Source organism: Tupaia chinensis, unplaced genomic scaffold (genome assembly GCF_000334495.1).
Source record: "Tupaia chinensis unplaced genomic scaffold, TupChi_1.0 Scaffold000421_1, whole genome shotgun sequence".
NCBI classification, from domain to species: Eukaryota; Metazoa; Chordata; class Mammalia; order Scandentia; family Tupaiidae; genus Tupaia; species Tupaia belangeri.
In genome coordinates this window covers 322393-347318 of record NW_006159926.1, presented here as the reverse complement: position 1 = coordinate 347318, position 24926 = coordinate 322393, and the positions used below count along the sequence as shown (strand labels likewise).

General features: G+C 39.0%; 1 protein-coding gene across 1 annotated transcript in view; it reads right to left on the bottom strand.

Annotated features, from left to right (window-relative positions):
* Positions 1 to 20651, bottom strand: part of RAB2A (RAB2A, member RAS oncogene family) — a 64555-nt gene extending 43904 nt beyond the window's left edge. Inside the window, exons 1-2 of the mRNA XM_006154766.2 lie at positions 20553 to 20651; positions 6124 to 6191 (exon numbers count right to left, since the gene is read on the bottom strand). Coding sequence (XP_006154828.1) covers positions 6124 to 6171 — 48 coding nt within the window. The 5' untranslated portion in view covers positions 6172 to 6191; positions 20553 to 20651. The remainder of the gene's footprint in view (positions 1 to 6123; positions 6192 to 20552) is intronic.
* Positions 20652 to 24926: the final 4275 nt, after the last annotated feature.

Below are 24926 nucleotides of genomic sequence, written 5' to 3'. Positions count from 1 at the left end.
GCCAAGAGCGTCCATCAGCTCACAACACAGCTGTCTGATTTCTTTAAAAAGCATCAAGATACCTACATAAGGGAAAAAGCAGGGCAAAACAAATCTGCCTCAGGAGATAAACACCACACTAATTTTTAGTGAATCAGGGTATTTAGGTGCTTAGTGTTAAACTGGAATCAAGGAACATTTGTGCAAAAGAAATCTCACAGATCTTTTTCATGTGAGGATTGCTAAATCAAATAAACTTGACCCTTTGCATCATAGCTTTACAACTTGCTCCTAATTGCCAGACAGATTCCCTCAAACTGGCTTTCCCATGTTTTTGAGTCTTTATGTCAAAACCAGGCAGGCCACTGGGGTAATTTTGAACTCTTCATCTCCTATTACCCCCATAAAATACAACTCTACATACATTAAGCTACTATTCAAAAAACAAACAAAAAACCAAACAAACAAAAACCTCTCTAAATACCCTGATTTAAAGCCCTAAGCTCTTGGGAATCTGATTTCCACCTGTCTCTTCGATAATTTGTCTACTTCAATAAAACTGTTTGTATAGCTAATTTTTTTTCTTACTGATTTCTTTGCCTATAAGCTGAATATTTCTTCTTTTGTTCCTCTGTTTAACTCTGGGCCTGAAAAAATATTTTCTCCTTCTACCACCTCTCCAATTTCTATTTCCCTCGAGGGCAAGTTCAAGCCCATAATTCTTTCACAGAGCTAGAAAGGTTTTCAACCATAGCCCAAGTTATCTTTTTTCTCCTCACACATCCAAAAGTACTTTCATGTGGTCATTGGTTCTAATACCACTGATTAGACAGAATGAACATACTGCTAAAATGCTTATCTCTTTCCTTTCCTGGAGGAACAGCCTGAGTACTGAAGTACGCCTATAGCAGGGACTCAAACATGTAACTGCTATAGATCCCAAAGAGTCGATAAGGTTAAAATTAAGGTCTGTGAGAATCAACATAGTACTATGACTTCTCTCACATTAGTCATTTATCCAACAACTCCAGCCATGTGAAATATGGATAAGAACCCAAAAGAAGAAAGATGGACTTGTAAATAGCCAAATTCGTTGGATTAAATCTCGGCACTTCATTAAACAGATTTGACTCAAAAAACAAGTTCTGAGATCAAGGATCTTGTTACCACTGAGGAAAAAGATTTTGAAATCTACATGGAAGAACAAGACTTCTGCTTTGGACAGCAGTAAGTTTAGAAAGAATCAGTGATTTTTCAGGCTGCATTAGGATTTATAGCAAAAGTCACCTGGACTATTTAATTTTGAGCCTTTTAAAGGAGTATCCTATAAAAACTAAAGTAGATCCTGAGAAAAAAAATAAGGGTTGGAAATCTCTAGAAAGAATAGCAGATATTGAATCCTTTTAAAACTTGAGGATTTACATTGGGGGAAGGCAAAGAGGTTAAGACCACTGATTTGAATTCTTTTAATAAGGGAAACTAGAGGCCATAGCAAGAGCTAATCATTAGAGTAAAACGAAATGTTTAAGATAGTCCCCTATTCTTGTGGTTGTTCAAGAAAAGGCCAATACACAGTTGCTGAAAGGAGACAAAAGCACCTCAGTCCTGGCAGGGGTGGGCGGAGTGCTAGGGATACTGGGTGCAGAGGAGAGAGGGGAGGAGAGAGAAGAGGAAGGGAGCAGAGATGGGATTGTTTCCCAGAACTCTATTTCAGGACTCAACATATCCTGGCAGACTTGTTCTGCTTTTGCTTTTAATAATAATAATAATAATAATAATAATAATAATAATAAAAAATAAGCCATTCATCATAGGGCCAAATGAAAGGGCTTTAAGGGAGGCACTGACAGACTCTTAACACTGTTTCCAGCTGTGAAAACGACTAAATCCTCCAAGGAGTATCTGCTGGCAACTACAACAACTATCTGAAAAGGGGGCAGAGATGATGGGTATGAAAGTTTTGCAAAGAAAACTTCCTATTTTAAAATGTTTTGGGAATGAGAATGCATATCCAAGGGATGACAAACAACCTAAGATACTAAGTAGCTAGACTTGGCTACTGGGGGAAATGGTTCACTTAATATTACCCACAAATTGTAACAGCGGGCTAATTTTCCTCTGGAGAATTTTAGGATGGTTTTGTAGATGTCTGGGGTCAGGAAAAGAGGTAACCCTTGCTACTAAAAATGTAACTAGCTATCCAAATGTACAGACACACAGTTAAACATTGATGGTACCGGAAACTGGGAGGTCCTGTTTCACTCAGATATAAACTAAAAGTGAGATCACCTTAATGTGTATTAAATTACAATTGTTAAAGAATTTTGGAAGTAGGGTATGAAATCAAGAAGAAAACCAATGAAAATAATAGAAAATTTATAAGACAAAGTTTCAAATCTTTTTTGAATAGCTATTAATCTGAACTGGCCACTGATCTCTAGAACCCACCAAGAGGAAGTCTTGGAAATCTTCCTAGGGGGTTATGAGGTCGTGAAAGGTACCACAGTCCTTTATAGAGAGAGGAACGAAGACTAGACTTCTGTACTCCTAGAGGAAGTGCAAACATGGATTATTCTTCTATTTCTCTTTCATACTGTGCAAGATAAGAAACTTTCGGGTTAAAAAAAATCACCGCCATTTAAGAAAATCAATAATAAGCTAAGAACAAGGCTCCTATCAAAAGAAGACATGACTTGCTAACCTACAGAAGAGACAGGTAGGGGATGAATGACTTAATCAAATTTCAAAACAAAACAAAACACTCCCTCCTGCCCTCCAAAAATTAAACTACAGAGGATAAAGTAGTGTGTGCCTAAAATATCTCACACAATTATCACTACAGTATCATTCTTTCCTTTTTGAAGCTACATACTTTAGTAGAATCTGTCTCTTGAATACATCGAATGATCCTACAAGTAGCTTAGACTGAATGAGATGTTCTATTCGTTCGTTCAGTAAACTTACTAACATGTCATTGGTCACTAAGCTAAGACTACAGTATACACAGATGAGTAAACTGTGGCTGGTCCTTTGCTCATGATGCTTACTGATTCTGAGGAGGGTTGGTGACTGATGTATAAGGACAATGGGATCACAGTTTACAATAAAAACTTCATGCATAAAATATTATGTGAAAAATCAAGTTATTCCCCCATGAGAGACAGAAAGGCTTCATCAAAGTGTTGATATCTGAATTGACATCCAAGTCTTAAATGGAAAAGGAGGAAAAAAACACTTAAAAAAAAAACCAAACCTAAGTATTCGTGTAAAATACAAAGTATGAAAAATATGCTTATTAACAGCAAGTCATCTGGTTTAAACTATGCTGTATTGAAGGAAGTGTTCTAGATAAGGTTCTAGCAAAGCAAGCAATCAAGTTTATATAAAACACTCCTGAAAAAGACAAACTCTTTTAATGCAGAAGCAGAAAATATTTCCCCTTGGCTGAGAGATCATTAACATTTTTTTTCTTTGCGATAGGGCACTTCTGCTCCTTGGCTGGCATAGGCTGGGGTGGGGGTTGGGGGGTAAGGAGGGTGGGTGAGAGAGAGCGCAAGTGAGAAATCAACCCCCAGGGGGGATGGCAACACTGCAAACCCTTCTCTATTCTCCTCTCAGGATTTTGGGCATATGTGCAGATGCACCTGGCATGACTTTTCAAGCCACTGGGTCTGAGACTTGAAACACAGTAGGTCATGAGGGAATCCAGTGCCTTAACCACCAGACCACCTGCTGGCCCAGAGATCATTAATTTTAAATTTCTAGGAATAAAAGCACTTCAGATATTTAATTTTCTTTTTCACATTATGCCTGAGATAATGTAAATTTGAAAAGTTTTAAGATGCTATAGGTTTGGGAAAACCCTGAAGAAACAGTAAGAGTATAAACCTTAACTAAAGAAGAAAGAAAACATAAGTGCCCAGAGTTCCGTGGGTAACCAGGACCGAATGAAAAAGAAATGTTGTTGGGAACCAGCAGTTAGCATAATGGCTATGTCGCTGGACTCCCACGTAGTCGACCGCGGTTCGTGTCCTGGACCCGGTGGCTTAAAACTCACGCTGGGCGCGTGTGCGTGCGTGCCCAAGATCCCGAGAGGAGAATGGAGGAGAAGGGATTGCGGCGTGACCATCCCCCCTGGGGGGTGATTTCTCGCTTTCTGTCTCTATGTCTCTCTCTGCCTGTCTGGCGAGCGCAAGCGCCCTACAGTGAAAATCTCTCCAAAAAAAAAAAAGAGAGAAATGTTGTTTATCGTCTATGGAACAACTATGTGACGCATATGAAGGACCAGAAAGCTAGGTCTTTTAAGAGCCTGCAGCAACTTGGTCTTGGGAATCCACTTTGTGAGACTGAATATTCTCCATAGCTTCTTCCTTCAATGGTTACTATACATGTCAAAGGAGAAACTATGACTTAATGACCAAAGGGAAAAAAAAAGACCACAGACATATGATTAAATTCTCTGTATTCATATTTCATTTACTATCAGTAGTTCAGAGAACATGCTCTGTGACATAACAGGAGACCTTTTGGATTTCTCAAATGGAGTTCAATGAAGAATTAATCCCAGTGTCCAAAGGCAGTGGTTCTCAAAATGTAATCCCAAGACCCCTGTGAATCCCTGAGACTCTGTAAGTGTCTATGTGGTCTTCATTTTCCAACTATGTTTGTGTGAGGAAAATACTGCTGGATTTTCTTCATATACTTCAACTAAACATACATAAGACTCAATACAGAAGCAGGTATGAAAATCCAGCATCTATTAAGCAAACAGTAGAGATGTTCAAAATGTAACATCATGTGACGGTTTTCACTAGAAAAACAAAGCTGGTTGCCATAAAAGTTATTTATTTTTACAAATGGGCTTATTATTTTTAAATGAATGAATGACTGAGTATGTTATAAGTTTCTGGTTTCTTTCTTTCTTTCCTTCCTTCAAGATTTTTGCCATAGGGTGCATGTGCTTGCAGGAGAGAGATGGGAAGGTGGGGAGAAATAAAACCCAGCAGAAATAACCACACTGCCATCCCTTCTCCTCTTGGGATTCTGGGCATGCATGTACATATGTCTGGCATGTTTTTCAAGTCACTGACTCCAGGACTGGAATCATGTAGTTGGCCCTGTGGGATCTAGCACTTTAACCACCACGCCACCTGCTGGCCCCACCGGTTTAATTTCTTACACGGTAAATATAGACAGCTGTCAGTCACAAAGACTAAAACTCTTTGGGGTGCTCATTAAGTTTTAAAAATTAAGAGTTCTGAAGCCAAAAAGTTAGAAAACTGTTGCCTTGCCGTATCCACTTTATATAAGAACTTCACTTTCATGCATCTAAGATGGGAGAGGAGAAAATAGTCACTCAAATTATTTTCTGTATTTTATGATGTACATGAGAAACCATCATTAAAAACTATATAGCATGGCATATAACTAGTACTAACAAACAAGGGTAAATGACAGAATTAGGATACTGAATGAAGAGCAAGGTAGCGTCAAGTGGTTGAGTCTATATCAAACTTCTAAAACAAATACATAAACTGTTAGGATAAATTACTTTATGGTTTTAGTATTCTTTTTTTAAGACACACAGTGTTGTAGCCCTCCTGCAGCAGTCTCCCAGTTGGAAACATGGGCATAAGCCTTTGGGCCCGGCTCCTTTAGACAGGGTCTATCTATGTTGCCCAGGCCAGCCTTGAACTAGAGACCTTCCTGCCTGTTTTCTGAGTGACTAAGATTACAGGTGTGCCGTTGTTTCTGGCCTTTAGGCTAGACGAGGAATCAAACTCTTTCATGTAGTTCCAGCCTGGAAGCACAGAATCTTAGCAGTGTGCATGAGCCTGGCTTGGCCTGGCATTAGTATTCTCATATTACTTAGTAAGTACACTTCAGGAATGCTGAATGTTTTTCTTAAGAGTACAGTTTCTAGAGCATTTCTATTTAGACCACACATCCAGGCATTCACTCAGATATGTACATTGACCCTGAATACCTGTGGCACAACTGTTGAAATCGCTGTATAAAAAAACCAATCTGCTCTAGAACCACATTTCATCTCAAGCTGCAGGATGTTAGTGTCTAACAGACAATAAGGGGCACAAAATAATATCAAAACAAAACAAATATACAATGTACTTTGGCTATACTTACCGTATCCCATATCTGAAGTTTTATCTGTTTCCCATCGATAGTTATCATTCGAGCACCAAACTCTACACCTGAAAAGAGCAGAAAGTAGTTTGTTACACAAACTAAAGGAAATATATTGCATATTCAAGGACTAAAAAAACAGAATATTTATTTCTAGGACCCGGTATACTAGATGATATACAGATCAACTTTAACAAATGCTGCTCCTATCTTTAGAAAACTTAAGCTAAGGCAGAGGTGATAATAACATGTAAGCTAAGGACATAATTAGAATACTAAGACAGTATAGTATGGTATGGCATAGCCAGTATCAAGAAACCAAGTGTGGTCTTCATGATCCATAGGCAGAGTAACAGAAAACAACTAAAAAAATTAAAAAAAAAAAAAAAAAAAAGGTTCGAGAGCTGTAAGTGTGAACAAATATTAAATATTAAAATTTCTTAAAAACTAAATACGGTATAAAAATAACTAAAAGGAATAGATCAATTTCAACATGGTAGTTTTGGATTCCAGGATGGGTAATCAACTAGGAAAGGAACCTCTAAATCTGTCTATCAGATATGCCCACTGTTCCAAATATTACTTCATAAATAAACACACATGTAGAAATAAGTGCATAACTTTACAAAAGTGAGAATATATGAAGGACACTATGCAATCTGCTTTTCTTTTAATAATATGTCACAAGCATGATTCCACACCACACAGATCTTTCTAATCAATAAAGCTACATCATTATTCTTGAGACTTGTGTAATATTCCTCTGTGCATTGATAATTTACCATACTGGTAATCTACTACTACAAATTTAGGTTGTTTCTATATTTTCTCTATGATGAATGTTGAAATGACCTTTCTATATACGTTTTTCAATTACTATGATTCTAAGGAAATTATAGGAAATAGGATTATAGGTCAAAGGGAATGCAGACTTTACGCTGCCAACTTTACTACTTTGACTTTTTTACTTGTATTTATCATCACTTTGAAAGTACTCATTCAATCATTAAAACAGGAGGAGAAAAATAGGAAATTACTTTAGAATAGCAAATGGCTGTCAAGAAGATTCTGAAAGTGTACACTTCTATCAAGTCATTAGTCCAGCATGTGTTCTATCAATATTTAGATTAGAGTCAGGGTGAAAGTAAGGCACAAAGGTCCCCAGAAATCACATGTCATGCTGACAGCAAAACAGCATCTAGTTTCCCGGGTAAGGGTACACTGTCTAGTGTTAGAATTCCATTTCAGCACCTCCTCTAATTTCCTTCACTGTGACTAGGGGAGTGAGATGGACTTGTCCTCCTGTGATATAAAACTAGATGGGGATTTTATTCCACACTTTAATATTTATTTCCTCTGAGGGACATAGTCAATACCAAGAGGCTGACAGTAATGTTCACTATTTTTTCAGACTCAGAAATATAAAAAACTAAAGACTCAGAGGTTATGATAGACTAAAAAATGCAAAATTATAAAATTATGCTACATAAAACCACAACTGTTTATGTAGCTATGCACATTTACACACATATATATTCACTGTATATGTGTGTATGTATATTTTTTCATATTTGTTCTGTGGCATGAGATAGAGACACAGACAAAATGACTATCATTGATTACATAAAAATGAATGCAGTTGGGAAAAAAAGGCAGCTTAAAATATTCAGTATTGAAAAAGAAGGCACTAAAGCACAAAATCCTACATGTCATCAAAGTATCTGGCACGGTAGAAACCTACCAAACATAAATCCATTGTTTCTACCCACAAAGAGAGGGAGAGAGATCCTTTCTTTCCTTTCATTGTCATAGATGGGCTGACTTTCAACCATAATCCAAAAACATCTACACTGCCCACTGAGATTCAAGATTTCTCCAATCCAATGCAGAACGTTCGATTTGACAAAAACGAGCAGCTAGTAAAGAGCCGTGAATGTTCCCAATACCAAGGATGGGTAAGCAAGGCAAAGAAGGGCAAGCCGATGCTCCCTCTCTGGAACAGACATAGAAGCAGACAGACAGACACTGGTACTGGTGGTGACCATTTTATCCCAGCAGACGAAAGGCTAACAAGACTGCCCTGGCTGCAGAACCACTGTTAGGGTTCCTGCTTCCTGGCCTCTAAGATTCTATGTTTCTGACCACCATCCCCCAAGTCTCATCCTCCATCCTTCTGTAGGTTCCACATACAACTCCAGGTACTATATTCTCTTTTGGTTAATTTAGTCAGAACTGTGTTTGAGTATGTTTATCTCTCTTTTCAGAGTAAATCTTGTTCAATTAATTAATTAATTAATTTTTAAAATTTTACCAGAGAGGGACAGAGTGAAAGTGAGAAAGCAAGCTGCCAGGTCTAGGACTCGAACTCGAACTGCAATTGGTCACAAAGGAGTCCAGTGCCCCCAACCACCGAGCCACCTGCTGGTCCCCAGTAAGCAGACTTTAGAGGTTGTTCAAAGCTTAGTCTTCTCTTTTTTAGAATCAGAGTGTGCTTGTATAGGGGTGGGGGAGGAAAATACTCCCAATGAGACCTTGCCACACTGCAGTCCTATTCCAGGCTCATACACACATGCACAGCTTGATTTTCAAGCTGCCAGGGCCAGGGATGGACTCCTCACTGGTCATGTGGGACCCAGCTTCCTCTGTACTACAATGAACTAATGTGTTACGGGGTTGACCCCTGAAGCTTGAAGTCTTTACACAAATAATTTGCCTCTGAAAATATATCAAATTTTAAATAAATGTGTTCTGGGAAAATGGAGGATGTTTCTAAAACAGGAAAATGTCATTAAATAATTGATGTTTTTGGTTCACTTACCAATAGGGTCAGTATGGAGAACTGAGCCCTCATAATCGACTTACTAGCTAGGGGACCCTGGACAAGTTATTAAACCCCTCTGTGTCTCAGTTTCTTATCTGTAAAAGGGTATTCCTGATATCTACCTCAAGAATTTCTTTCCCCAAGATTAAAAGGTTACTTCAAATAAAACAGAAAAGTGCATGACACATACTAGGCATCCAGTATTAGATAACCTATTGTTATCCTGCATTATGTGTGAGAATTCCTAAGCCACCACCCACAGGGATGACAGCCCCAGTGAGAAAGGCCACTTCCCGGAAGGTACAGAGACTTGCAGAGCAGAATGAGCAACTCCTTCCTGCAGGTGAGGCTGGGACATGCTGACTCAGGCCTCCCTGTGATGTCAAGGCCAGACCCTGCAGGCTGCTAGAGTACTAGATGGGAATGAATGCCAAAGGGAAGAGTAGAGCTGGCTACCAGGGAAATAGCCAGACCCACGCATCTACAGACTAGCACAGAAACATGGGGACATATGGACTCCTGTCTCCTATTCCTGCTCCTGGAACTAGACACTGCAGAGGCTCAAAATGGACAAGTGTGGGAAGATGGCTTGATTTTCCTTAATTTTCAAAGGTAATACCATACACCAAGCTGTTCACAAGGAAGCTGGAGGACCAAAGACAAGTTATATAGAGAATTTAACTTTCTCTGGATTTCTTTTTTTAGAAATTTTTGCTACAAGGCTCATGCGCTTGCTGGAGAGACAGAGACAGAGAGACAGATGGCCACACCGCAATCCCTTCTCCTCTGTTCTCTCAGGATCTTGGGCACACATGCACACATACCCGGTGTGAGTCTGAAGCCGCCAGGTCCAGACTTGAGCCACGGTTGGCCATGTGATTTAACCATTATGCTACCTTCTGGTCCTGGATTTTTTGGTTTGTTTTTGCTATAGGGCATGTGCACTCACCAGAGAAGAAAAAGTGAGAAATCTCCCTCAGGGGCATGGCCATGGTGCAGTCTCCCCTCCTCCATTCTTCTCTTGGGATTTTTGGGCACATATGCACATTCATCCCACATGATTCTCAAGTCACTGGATCCGGGACTCAAACCACGAAGCTAGCCATGTGGGATCCAGTGACTTAACCTCCACGCTGCCTGCTGGTCCTTCTCTGGATTTTTTTTTTTAAATGCCAGAGGGCACATGCACACAACTGGGAGACTGGGGAGAAGTTTCCAATGGGGTCTGATCATGCTGCAATCCTTTTTCCACCAACTCTCCATCCTGTTCAGATCCTAGACACAACTGTACACACTTGGTGTGTAAGACCCAGGGCTAGGACTCAAACCCTGGCTGGCCATGTGGGATCCAGCTTCCTCTATACAGGGCTTAACTACTATACTATGGGGTCAGCCCTTTCTCTAGATTTTTCCACTTTTTCAATGATCACACCCTGACAGGAAGAGATATTTATATTTTAAAAATTAGCTACACAGACTGTGCGATCTTTTTTTTTTTTTGAAATTCTTAGAATGTTTATAAATAGAATTTTTTTTGAGAGATTTTCACTGTAGGGCGCATGTGCTCGCCAGACAGACAGAGAGAGACATAGAGACAGAAAGCGAGAAATCACCCCCCAGGGGGGATGGTCACGCCGCAATCCCTTCTCCTCCATTCTCCTCTGGGGATCTTGGGCACGCACGCACACGCGCCCAGCGTGAGTTTTAAGCCACCGGGTCCGGGACACGAACCGCGGTCGACTACGTGGGAGTCCAGCGACACAGCCATTATGCTAACTGCTGGTTCCCTTTATTCATTCATTTTAATTTGACCAAAGACAGACACACAGAGAGAAGGAAAGCGAGAAAGCGAGCCACCAGGTCCGAGACTTGAACTGTAGTTGGCCAAGTGGGAATGTCCAGAGCTTTAAACACCACGCCACCTGCTGGCCCTGTGATATCTTAATTATATGTTCAAGAGACTTTTAAAACTTGTTTTCACAGTTCTTGGAAATGTTGTTCTATTGGGTTTTGGGATCCAGTGACTTCTTTTGCATAGAGAAATACGTGATGAATTCTCTGATGACCCAATAGATAATTTAAGTTACCAGGAAATGTTAAATAAACAAGCTGTATTTTTTTTAACTGATCTCCTCTGAGAAAACTGATGGAAGAAATGATGCTTCAATTTTACTACCTTTTGTCCAGAAAAGAATACTTCCACTTCCAGCAATGATTTCTTATAGGTTGACTGGTTTAAGAAAGTGGGGCAGTATCTTGTAACCCGCACATCAGTTGGTAGTAAAGTAAATGTAGTGTGAACTATTATTGGTAACTAGCATTATTTGCAAACAACATACCAAGAGTATAAAATACAGGAATGCATGTATCCAGCAACATAATAGTAAATACTGCTTTGTAAAGCTTTCTTCCCAGATAGAGGAGTAGAATATTCAGTCAGCAAATACTTACAGAGTTCCTACTATGTACCCAAAACCTGGGGATACAGCAATAAACCAAACGGATGATTCTGCTGTTGTAGATCTTTCTTTATACTGGTAGGAGGCAATTTGTTCACTTATATTTACTTCTATAAAAAGTTAAGGAGAAAAATAAATCTAGGTGGGAAGACGGGTACGGGTTATGTGTATGGGAGGGAAAAAATCAGTTATTTGGGACGTGTTAACTTTGAGATGCCTATTGGGCATCCATGATGTGAAGGAACTGGCTGGTATATGTACACAGCAGGCTGGGGGGAGGAGGGGCTGGGGTAGGAGCTCTAATTAAAGTGGCTTCAAGAAAGAATGGATAGGGAAACAGCAGTTGGTGTAATGGCTATATCGCTGGACTCCCATGTAGTAGACTGCAGTTCGAGTTCTGGAACTGGTGGTTTAAACTCACACTGGGTGAGTGTGCGTGCATGCTCAAGATCCCAAGAAGAAAATGGAGAAGGAACTGAGGTGTGGCCATCCCTCTGGGGAGATGATTTCTTGCTTTCTGTCTCTCTGTCTTTCTGGTGAACTAACGTGCTCTATAGTGAAAAACTCGACACACACACACACACACACACACACACACACACAAAAGAAAGAAAAGAAAAGGAAGAAAGAATAGACAGGAAAACTGAAGATAGAAAATATGGACCATTGTTTCTGAGAAATTTTGCTAAAATTCTGCTAAAAGACTGAAAGCTAGAAAAGAAAATAGTAACCAAAAGTAACCAACAAGGAACCAGTCGATGATGCAATAGTTATATCGCTGGACTCCCACATAGTCAACTGCAGTTTGAGTCCTGGACCCGGTGGCTTAAAACTCATGTCAGGCTCATGTGCACGTGCGTCCAAAATACCAATGGGAGAATGGAGGAAAAAGGACTGCAGCATGGCCATCTCCCTTGGGGAGTGATTTCTTTCTGTCTCTATGTCTCTTTGGTGAGTACATGCACCCTATAGCAAAAATCTATCTGAAAAAACAAAAACCAAGCAAGAAACACCATTGAAAAGGGAAAAATTAATGATGCTTAAGAGGGAAAAAGAAAAAATTGCTAAAGCAGTGTCTGTGAGTAAGCCTTGGCTAGAAACAAGGGTTCACCCACAGTAGCAAGGAGACGGCTGAGTTTATGGGCATAACGCATTTAGGTGGGTCTACATATAGGAGAATCTGTGAAACTACTCTTCTACTTGTCTCTGTTTTCTTTTCTTCTTAAAGGATATTTACCTATTTCTTCCATGATAGAGACAGAGAAACAGGTACACCCAAGTGGGGTGGGGGGTTATTCACCCTCCATCTCAGCTGGACCAGATCATGGACACACAGAGCAGGCTGGCATGTTCAGAGAAGTCTCAGGATGTAAACCCAGGACCTTTCCCGTGTGGGTCCAGTTGTGTCACTATTCTGCCACTGCCTGGCCCTACCTATATCTATTCTATGAGTGAAATAGAAACCAAGGTTATCAGCTGATAGAGAAGATAGGAAAGGTACTATATGATTGAAGAGTTAAGTAGGTATGACATAGTTCTGCAGGAAAGTACAAAGTGAGTGGGCAGAAATAAAGTGCAACTATAAGGCAGTGCTAAAGGTCACCTGAAGTTAGTAGCCAAGAGATTAAGATGGAAATCGTTAACACGGTTTGTGTTTTTCTCCAGCACATCTAGGTATGCAAGAGCAGCTGGATTCAACCTATGGTTTAGCCATAAAAGTATGATGATGGCCATCTAGTGGCATAGCGATTAAGGCAGCTGGATCCCACATGGCTGATCCATAGTTTGAGTCTTGGACTGGTGGATTGAAAATCACATCAGGCACACATGCATTCATGTTCAAAATCCTGAGAGGCAAAATGGAGAAGGGATCACAGTGTGGACATTTCCCACATTTTCTCTCTGGCAAAGTACATATGCCCTCTGGTGAAATTATAAAAAAGAAAGAGAGAAAATGATGAACAAGACAGAGACAGCATGCCTGAGGGCATGTGTAAGAACAATTATGACACAGTGGTTAGAATCAAAGCTGAGTAAGAAGGGAAGCAGAAACAGTAAAGAGGTGAAAAGATGATAGGATCAATGGCTTATAGGTCTGATAGGGTTAAAAAAAAAACCATCAACATTAGAACTAGCGGGCATGAGCTGGAAGGATGCAAGGGATAGTCAAATCGCCAGATGTACTAACTGGATTCTGGACGGTTCCAGATATTGGTAATGACAAGGTCCTAGTTGTGACTATGGGCATGAGCAGCTGAGTGGAATGATCACCAGAGGAGAGGAAGTAATGGAACCAAGAAGCCAGAATATATGTGGGTGTGTGCTTACATGGGTGCACGTGGTAGGTAACACAAAGTATTTCTAGCCAGGTAAACAATATTTAAAAGTCATTATTCCAATGCTTCTCAAACTCTAATGTTTATATCAATCACTTGGAGATTCTGTTAAAATGCAGATTCTAATTCATTGGGCTTTTTCAAAAGCTCCCATATGATACTGCGGTTGGTTTGGGCAATGGTCCATGGACCATCCCTTGAGTAGCAAGGATCTAGTCTGGATCTTTGACACAGCTGTGCCCATGAAGCTATTTATAAACTGCTTCTTTGATTCATATTCTTACTGAGATAGTCCAAGAGTAAAGAATACTTTATGATTTTTTCATTTTCTCTTTTCTATCATTTAATACTTTTGTAGTCATGACCCAACCTTAAATAGTTCACCTTCATCTACTCATTGGGCCAAGAAAGCATGAAGCAGAGTCAAGATACTATCTTATGCCCGTTTCAGCAAACATTCCAACTTTCATTTAATACACATGTGCCAATGAGCTACTGATGTAGCTATGATGGGTGTCAAAAATGTTAAGTATTAAGTAGGCCAATGAAGACAGACACATGGATTAATACTCACTGCTTCTCTAGGTCTGCATTTAGATGCTGAATGAATGGCTGCATTGAATGCACAGGAATATACTGTGTGTACATGCACAATTTTTTTTTAGAGTGACAGAAGAACTGGGTTAGTCTTTACTTTTGAAAATGCTTTTCAGGGGGAAAAATATAATTACCATCATTAACAATGAGTATTAAGCACCTAGTATTAGTACTTTGAGAACAGTTCTATGATCGTGAGTAGTTATTGTTCAAGAAAAATTTATAATTATTTAAAAAGTGTGATTATTTCAAGTATCTTGAAATATCTTAAATATCCAGGCCCCTCTGCAGAGTGAATGTATTAAGTGCATTTATATCTGCTTTATAGATCTGAAATAAAGCTCCGATTTAGAAGATAATACTCATGGTAGCTACCAGCTTTATCTTTTGATGATGGATTGTTGCTAAAGCCACGGTTGGACCATGACCTTTAACAGTTCCTAAGGAAAAACATGATCTACTTTGTTAAAGCCCACTGGATGTAGACCAGTAGATGAGATAATGGCTACGTTGCTAGACTCCAACATAGTCAACCATGATTCGAGTCCCAGTTACCTGGTGGTTTAAAAAAACTCACACTAGGGAACCAGCAGTTAGCGTAATGGCTATGTCGCTGGACTCGTAGTCAACCACGGTAGTCTACCGCGGTTCGTGTCCCGGACCCGGTGGCTTAAAACTCACGCCGGGCGCGTGTGTGTGCGTGCTCAAGATCCTGAGAGGAGAATGGAGGAGCAGGGATTGCAGCGTGACCATCCCCCCTGGGGGGTGATTTCTCGCTTTCTGTCTCTATGTCTCTCTCTGTCTGTCTGGCGAGCGCACGCGCCCTACAGTGAAAATCTCTCAAAAACAAAACAACAACAAAAAAAACCAGAAAACTCACGCTAGGCGCCTGTGCATGTGTACCCAAAATCCCAAGAGGAGAAGGGATTGCAGCATGGCCATCCCCCTAGGGTGTGATTTCTCATTTTCTGTCTTCCCGTGTCTCCCATTGAATACATGGGCTCTATAGCAAAAATCTCTTTAAATCAAAAACAAAAACAAGGAAATCCATTGGATATAGGTTCCCAAACACACAGCAGGTAAAAGATAAACTGCCTAGACTCATCCTCCAGGAGCTGTACTTTGCCTTTTTAGGAGTGATCCTGATCATGAACAAGGAAGTTCTAACACATGACCCATTATGAACACTACCATTTACCATCTGAGCTGGTACTAAGCATTATGCCCAAATTCAGTGTCTACAGTTAATCCTGTCTTTCAGAATTTTTTTTTACAGTTCTTTCTTTCTAGTCAACAGTATCTGCTGGGCTAGCTCCATGTTGCTGTGATCTACATTACTGAAGAGAAGCTAGCTCTCACGTGGTTGACTACAATTTGAATTTCCTCCCAGTCAGCCCGAAAACACATTAGGCCTGTGAGAGAGTACCCAAAATTCAATGGGTTGGGATGGAAGAAGGAGATCATGATGTAACCAGGCCCTGTGGAGAGTGCTCTTTTTCTCACTCTCACGTGTGTATACAGGCACTCTATCACCAATGAACAAAAACAAAAACAATCTTCCCCCTACAAGCATTGGTATACAAATCTCATTTCCTGTAAGTGAGGGCTATAGTTTACAATATGCACATCTGTTCAGAAAAGAATTTCAATAAGCAGAAATGTGAAGCAAAGGCAAGCTCCCAAAAGAAGAGCAAGTGTGAGGGAATGAAAAAAATACTGGATGTTCAGGGAAGCACAAATAGCTTAAGATATGAGAGGACAATGTATTTATATATTAGGGCAAAGTGGGTGAAGAAAGAGGGAGAGGTAGGCTGAGAAGAATCATGAGCTCAGGAGTCAGTACTTTATAAACCTCCTGAAGAATTGATCATTACAGTAGACAGACGATTAAGGACATGATGAGCAGCTAGGATAGCTAGGAGTGAGGGAATTACAGTGGTAGCTATGTATTGACTAGTCATTCAATTTGCCCTCTACCAATACCAATGTGGTAATCAAGTACAAAGTTACTCTGGGCCCATAGTCAAAACTGACAGAACAAGGAGTGAGTGAGCCTGAAACAGTTGAGCCAATGAATTCTCTTCCCTAGGGCACTGGGAATTGAGTTTAAGAGTATCTCTCTCTGTTCTTGGGACCAGCAGATGGTATAATGGTTATTCATTGGACTCCCATATGGCCAACTGTGGTTTGAGTCCCAGATTTGGCAGCTTGAAACTCACAACAGGTGTGTGTGTATGTATGTCTAAAAATCCCAAGAGGAGAACCGAGAAAGGACTGTGGCGTGTTCCCCCACCACCACCACCATATGTGTGTGTGTGAGTGTGATTTCTCCCTTTCTGTCTCTGTCTCTCTGGTAATGTACATGCCCTATAGCAAAAATCTCTTAAAAAAATAAGAAAAAGGGCACCTAGGGCTGTCAGGTGGCATGGTTGTTACGGGCGCCGAACACTTGCATGGCCAACTGTGGTTTGAGTCTCGGATCTGGTGGCTTGCTTTCTCACCCCATCCCCTTTTGAGCTCACTCTCGTTCTGTCCCTCTGTGGTCAAATTAAATAAATAAATAAAGTGAAACAAAATAATTCTTAAAAAAAAAATAATAAAAAGAGTATCTCTGTTCTCTTGAATGGGATATAAACCTTGGGTATTGATAATGGCCATTTCCCACCATAAATTTCACACAAGCAAAACACTGGTCAATAAGGAAAGAGAAAAATGAAGCAGACATGATGAGGACAGGGTGAGAGACAAGGATGGAAAGATGTGAAATGTATAGGCAGACATTTCTGTGTTTTTTCCTGAAGAGTTCTAGGCTTTGCTGCCAGGCTGAGACTCAGTTGCCCTCCTGTCATCATGTTCTGTGAAACACACCTGAATACTTAAAATAATAATAAATCTGCCTTTTGCTTAAGCTGATTTAGAGCAGTCTGAGGAAGGCAAGATCCATTTAAATGTTAATGGCTGAAATAAGACATGAGCCTGAAACTTTGGTTGTGTGTACAGCTATGTAAACAAAATGACCAACAAAGGGTTATAGTGTGACATCTGCTTTTTCTTTACCTAAAACTTGTCTAGTTCATGTTAGAAAATTTTTTTGAAAAAAAGAGAAGGTTTAGCCCATGAGCTGACCATGTTATTTTAAACAGACCAGCGTGAATTCTTGCCAAAGAACTTGTGGCCACCCTTCTCCCTGCCTTTCTCTTGTCTATAAAACTAGCTTTCTTGGTGGCCATTTTCAGTGCACACATTTTAGGCAGCTAAAACTTATGTCACCAGGGGTGAGTTATCCTAAGCCCTGGCTCAAATAAGCCACTTTCATCTCAGTTACTGTGGTTCAGCCTTCTTTTTAGGTTGACAAGTCAATTTCTTTCATTTACAACCAACTGTAAAAGTTAGAAGGAAAAAACCTTCTATCAGTCAAGGTCTAACCAGAAAAACAGAAATCACATTTAAGTACAGAAGGAATTCAATGTAGGGAATTGGTTACAAGAAAGGAAGAGCCAAGAAGAACAAGGAACTGATGGAGAATCACCAAGGGATTACCAACAGCAGGACGCTGCTACCACCCCCAGCTGCAAAGACAAAGAGAAAAACAAAGAGTTATCAGAGCTCAGGAGCAAGGGAGGGCTGAAGCTGGAGTAATGGAGAATATGGTCAATCTGGATTGGGAGAGATGAGAAAAAGCTCCTATTTCTTTTTTCTTTAAGCCTTCAGTTTCCTGGTACCTCTCATCAGCAAAGTCGGAGTGAAGCCAACTGATGATAACATGAGCTATAATTTTCCAAAGACATATCTTTGGTCTAATCCCTCATCTCTCTTCATAGTATAACTTATGCCAACTAACTAACTAACTTTCTTTCTTTCTTTGTTTCTTTCTCTCTTTCTCTCTCTTTCTTCTTTTTTCAAGTTTATTTCTTTCTTCCATAAGCAATGAAGAGAAAGAGACAGAGAGACTGGGCCTCCACACCACAATTTATACAAGGTTCAACATCCCCGGATCATGGGCACAAATGTGCCTGGTGTTCAGAGAAGTCTCCAGACACAAACCTGGAGTCTTCCTACGTGGGTCACCCTTGCAAAATGTGTGCTTTACCACTGTGCCATGGTCTGGCCCCCGCTTATACCAATTTCTGACAATAGGCTCAGGCCTATCCTCTCTATCCAGTGTACCATAACAACTTTAAAATCCACACATAAGAGCCACTGAAAAGGAAGAACACCTTCATTTAGTATTTGATACAAAAAACAACTGTTGGGTTAGTGTGTAAGGGCTGAGTCATGCCTAAAGTTGGTGACCAAGGCTTCCGACTGATTGAGCAAAAATCAGATTTCACAAACCTGAGCTCACCAACATTAAATAATGTCATAAAGACCAGAACAAAATACTACTAGCTGTTTTAATCCATCATTATTGCATTTAATTAAGACTATCAAAATTAAAATAGAATATGGATATTTTTATAGGTAATAGTTGGTAATGTAAAGATTTTAATATATCCACCAAGTATATGTGGCGTAGTTGAAAACTATTAGTTGATCTACTAGTTTGATTCATAAACTCCATCTCTGATTTGGTATTTTAAAAAACACAGGACATGGAACCAGCAGTTGGTGTAATGGCTATGTCGCTGGACTCCCACGTAGTCGACTGCAGTTCAAGTCCTGGACCCGGTGGCTTAAACTCACGCTGGGCGCATGTGCGTGCATGCCCAAGATCCTGAGAGGAGAATGGAGGAAAAAGGACTGTGGCATGGCCATCCCCCCACAGGACATGAAAATCAACATGCTATAAATCGTATATTATCAATAATAATATCAAAAATAAGCAGCCAGTAGGTGAAAAGATTCATTAAGGAATTCGTTGTAAAACTCAATAGATAGTTCCTCTTTTCTTTATATTTGACTAATTTTCACTGTTTTTGTTTTGTTTTTTAACTTTTGTTATATGGTACATGTGCTTGCAGAGAGAAATAGAAACAGCGAGAGAGGGAAAGTGGCAAAGGTGTACCCCTCCAGGGGAAACGGCCAGGCCATAATTCCTCTCCTCCATTCTTCTCTTTAGATTTTGGGGACTCACGCACATGTACTCCATATGTTTTTTAAGTCACTGGGTCCAGGACTTAAACTGAGCAGATGGCCATGTGAGAGCTAGCCACCTCAACTACCACACCACCAGCTGGACCCATATTTCTAGTTGTTAATAAGCTGGGGCCATAAAACAATAATCTGGTTAGACTCTTTAGCTTTTCAGGATAAAAATACTTTTTTTTTTTTTTTTTGCTATAGGGCACGTGCGCTCGCCAGACAGAGAGACATAGCGACAGAAAGCGAGAAATCACCCCCCAGAGGGGATGGTCACGCCGCAATCCCTTCTCCTCCATTCTCTTCTTGGGATCTTGGGCACGCACACGCACCCGGCGTGAGTTCTAAGCCACCGGGTCCGGGACGTGAACCGCAGTCGACTACGTGGGAGTCCAGCGACATAGCCATTACGCCAGCTGCTGGTTCCCAGGATAAAAATACAGTATTAAAACAAATTAAAAAACAAACCCAAACAGTATGATTACCTAAAGTTTTTAATTCATTTTAATGTTATGCTTTACTATAGTAATAAAAATGAGTAATATTATTTTAAATAATAGTAAATATTTGTTATTTCTTACCAATACCTATCCATTTGCTTTTCCTAGAGAGCACTACAAAACACCTGATGGCTGTTTTTCTTGGTTAGTAATTACAGTAGGTGAGTCTAGGGCACTTACCACGTTGCCAGGCACTGTTTTTATGCTTTACGTTAACAACTCATTTGCTCACACTCTGGGATTGGTACTACTATTATTCTCACTATACAGAAAGAAACCGAGATGTGGAGTGGGACGTGGTTTGCACTACTTGTTAGTGGCAGAGCCTTTATTTGAATTCTTGCAGGCTGGTCCAGAGACTCTGTTCTTACCGCGATGCAATGCTGTCTTCATTTGTTTCATCATTAAATACAAATGAAATCTTAAATATTAATGTCTTTCTTCATTTTAACCACTTTTGCAAAGTTGGGTAACAATATTTATTTTTACTACACATACATAGAAATATTTTTAAAGTGATGTAGCTAAACTCTGTACAGCAACAAATCTAGTTTTCCTGATTTTAGAATTGTAACTAATACCTTGCATTTAACTATCCAAAACTTTTAATGTTTCTCATCTCTTTTATAAAACTTACCAATAGTAAGGTCATGCACTGGCTGAAACCTCTTGTCTGTAAACTGTAGCAATAAGCATGATTTACCAACACCTGGAAGTTAAAAAAAAATAATAATTAAGGCAAAACTCACAGAAACTAAGAAACATTTTACAAATATGACATGGAATTGAGGTGGCTAGGGTTTCTAGTGTGAATAATCTACTGTGAGAAATTAGAGGACTCATGATTTAGATTGCATTGTAAACCAATCTCAATAAAAATTCTCTTTTCACTCTTTTTTTATTCATTAAACATTTAAATTTGAAAGATAAATGAGACCGTAAAACTCCTAAAAGACCACTAACCAGGTTCTTCTAGAATCCTCTACCATAGGAGTTATGCAGGAGTTTTCATGCACTTTTTTATATAACAGTGAAATAGTTTTTGTGTAACAGTGAAAACATTTAATGCTTTACATGAATAATAATGTTAATAATTTAACATTATTTAATAATTAAATTATTCTTACTATGGCATAATAATGTCCTCTTTTTTATAGTTTATTTTTATATGTCCCTATGAACAAACAAATAAATAAGCTTGTAGTACTTGAGATCTACTTTACCAAGGAAAGCTGCCTGCTCTATTTTCCAAATAATTCATATCATGACCAACTATAAATATGAATTGCAATCCTTTGCTCTTAAAGCTGACCTCATTAAGGTCATAAAGAACTTCCACATTCCTAAAGTCAAAGGAAATCTTCTATACTCACTCTCCTTGCCCTCTGAGAAGTGGATACTGAACACCACATTGTCCTTCTACTCATTTTCACATTCTCTAAGAAACATTGCCCCCATTTCATGTAAGACCAAGTCTGCTTAATTGATAGCTTCCTTTATTTCCACAAAACACTAAGGAGTCATCATTCATTCACTCATTCAACATCTTCACTCGATGCTAAGTATGAGTGTGCATGGCAGTCGGGGCTTGGAGAGCTAGTGCAGAAAACCAACGTGGTTCCTGCATATGGAACTTACAGTCTAGTACAGGTGGAAAAAACAAGTAAAATCAACACTCAAATAATATGTATGAACTTTGGTTTGAAATAATTATAACGACTGCAATATATAAGAAAAGAATAAAGTGCTATGAGAAAAAGTAACAAAAGAGAATTTAAAGGGATGGAAAAGGTCTTCTGAAGAAGTGACACTTAAACTAAGCTGCTCAATGTCTTCTGGATTATAAACTCAATTAGAAAAATGGATGATGGCCCTCTTGCCACTTTCTAGCTATCTATGGCATGAGAAAGAGACTTGGTAATTCTGCTTACTGATTGGGCCTAGTGTCACTTTACAGTATTTATCAATAAAATGCCCAGTAACAAATCAAAGAAATCCTCGGTAGATAGATAGTTTTGTTTTAAGAAACGCATTACGTGTTTGAAGTTTTAAGATTCTATTAACTGAAAATAAGCTGGAATTTGAAAATATGTGATCTTCTCCTATTATATGAAAAAGGCCCAAAAGTAAACTCATTTTTATCAGATTCTTAACTCTTGAATAGTCTTTCAGGTGTAAGATACAACATGAACAATTTTTCTAAAAGAGTTACTGAATATACAAAAGGAATTTTTTTTATGTTCAAAGTCTAGGATGTAAGAAAAATTATATTTAAGAGGCATGACTGTGCAAGACAGCTGTACAATTGAGATGAATCTTTAGTTTCTTAACTTCTAATATTTTTTACATGGTATAGAAAAAATTATATTAAAAATTATAAGTTTTGTTTAGAGAACTCAAGAAACATGTAGACATTTGGTAATAATTTAAGGGACAGAAGAGCCTGAAAACCCTTTCCTACTTCACAAAATAGTATATACCACTCTAGTAATACTAATCTTATTCTAAGTGCTGGTTAAACAGAAAATATTTATACTTTGGCTCCTCAATTTTAAAGCTCCATATTCTTTCTTTGGGTCCTTAAATTATCTTTTAATGTAGAAAAGACATACAACACAAGTGTCATTATATTGTTTCCTAAGTCTTCAAAATTATAAGCCTAAAGATCATTTGATAGAACTGGTTGTCTTCACAGATAGTTTATTTTATTCGGCATTTGTTGACATTTACTATTTTAATTCTGGGTAAACTTGTTTCCGAATACTCAGGGTGTCTGACTCACTCACCAGTGCTTTTCCAACTTGCAAATGGATGCCAGGCTGTTCTCAGTCTTCACCTTGTCTGACTAGCAAACAGGATCTATTTGTACCCATAAACTATGAAACTTAACACCCTACAAGCTCCTTGAAAATAACTTCTGGCTTTATCTATAACTAACTTTCTGATGTCTTAATTCTGTGACAAGTGATCTTCTCCTATGCAACACTGAAATAGTGTTGGCTTCCTCCTCTACTGCATCTTTAGTTACCTTTCCTTTTCACCAGAAAATATTAATCTAGTCCCATAGCCTCAACCTACTTCAGTAAATGAGTCAGTGATCTACCTCTCTAGATACCACCTTAACTTCCCTATAATTACTTCCAACTGCCTGCTGAGCATTTCCACTTTAATTCCTTCAGGCCTGAAACTCAAACTTCCAAAACTGAATTTATTCTTTTTCATCATTCTGTCCACTGTCTTCCCAACCAATCCTCTCGTCACCCACCCAAAATATGACAAGACAGAAGTCAGCTTCCCCTTTGATATTTCATCTTTGGAATTCCCTCCCCATGTATCAAACTAACAAGAAACTCAAAATCGTCCTATTCCTCCTCTTCCTTAATCGTCTACCTGTAATGGTTCACCAATCTCATCAATTCTCTCTGAAATATTATGAATTTCATGCCCTCTCCTATTTTTGATCCTCTCTTCTCTAGTTTTGGTCTTCGGTAAGATCCAATCTCTTTGTGTTCAGTTTTTTAAAACTATATAAATCAATATGAGAAATTCTGCTAAAATGGAGATGTGATCAACTCGCTCTAATGTTATATTGGCTAAAATACAAAAATTCAAGCACTCCAAAATAGTAAACAAAGCCCTTTACATTTGAACTTGAAAATTAATACTCTAACAGATCGTACTATCACACAACAATCTAAAAACTCTACAGCTAAACACAAAAAGCTATCTCCAGTCTTCTGAAAGGACACCGTATTTCTTCCCTAGTATCTTTTTACTCCTTGGCAAATCTAAATTCATGTTTTAAGAACCAACTCAGGGATTCTATACCCTCTTCAGAAAAATATTCCTGTTACCAAGATTCTAACAATCCCCAAGCAGAACTAACCTCCCAGACCACATGCCCATGGTCTAGGCCAGCCAATGTTAGAGGTAGGTTGTGGCATGGGGACACCATTAGGGATGCCTCCTCCAACTTTCTTTTCATGGAAGAAATAAATAAATAAATACACTTTAAAGAAATCAATCCATTTTAGCCATCGGCTCCCTTAATATTTTGTATATATCTCAACCTTGATTAGAATACAAGCTGTCATTTATTAGCTGTAACATGGGGTAAGCAACTCAATGTTTCTAAGAATCAGAATCCTCATTTAAAAAATGGGGGAAAACCCTATCTCAATACACTGTTAAGATGTAAATGAAATAAATATATAAGGGACCCTTGAAAATACTGTTTACTTGAGTGTGGCTGGTTTATAAAAATTGTTTGAGCTATACACTTAGGAATTTTCAGTATGAATAATAAAAAGACTTTGATAAAACTGAAAACAATAAGAGGAGAGGGTCTTTTTGATGCCATCAATATGGCTAGGCCTCCCGAATTATTCAATGCAACACTAACCTAGGTGTGGTTCTGAAGACCTTGTAGATTTAAGGAAATCCATATCAGTTCATTCTAAATAAAGGAGATATTCCTAGATAATCTGGGTGGGACTAATTCAATTAGTAGAAAGGCCTAACAATTGGATTGAGGCTTCCCTGAGTGAAGAAGTAATTCACTTCTCCACTTCAGTGGAGAGCAGTTTGGCCAGGCCTTTAGACTATAGCCTCTGCTATGAATATTAGACTCACTTGTCCAGCCCCTATAATCACTTAACACCAAATAAACCAATCAGTTCCAATCTCAGTCTATCTATGCACATACATCCTACTGGTTCGGCTACTGTAGCTGATCACCGACTCTTCATATAAGTATCATCTTTCAAAAAGCATTATCTCCCTTACTATATCTTCCTACAGTATAGGAAGGCCCAAGCAAAAGCTATTATTTTTATTGATTAACAATATCATCATACTTTATAAACTCTCCCACAACAGAATGTAATCTCCAACATGAGCTCTATTAAGATAGAGATCAAATTCAACAATATATTCTCAGCACACAGTAGATACAAAGCTAGCATCTTTCAATCCTTGTATTTCTCTTACTAGAAAACCTGTCTAAGTTGCT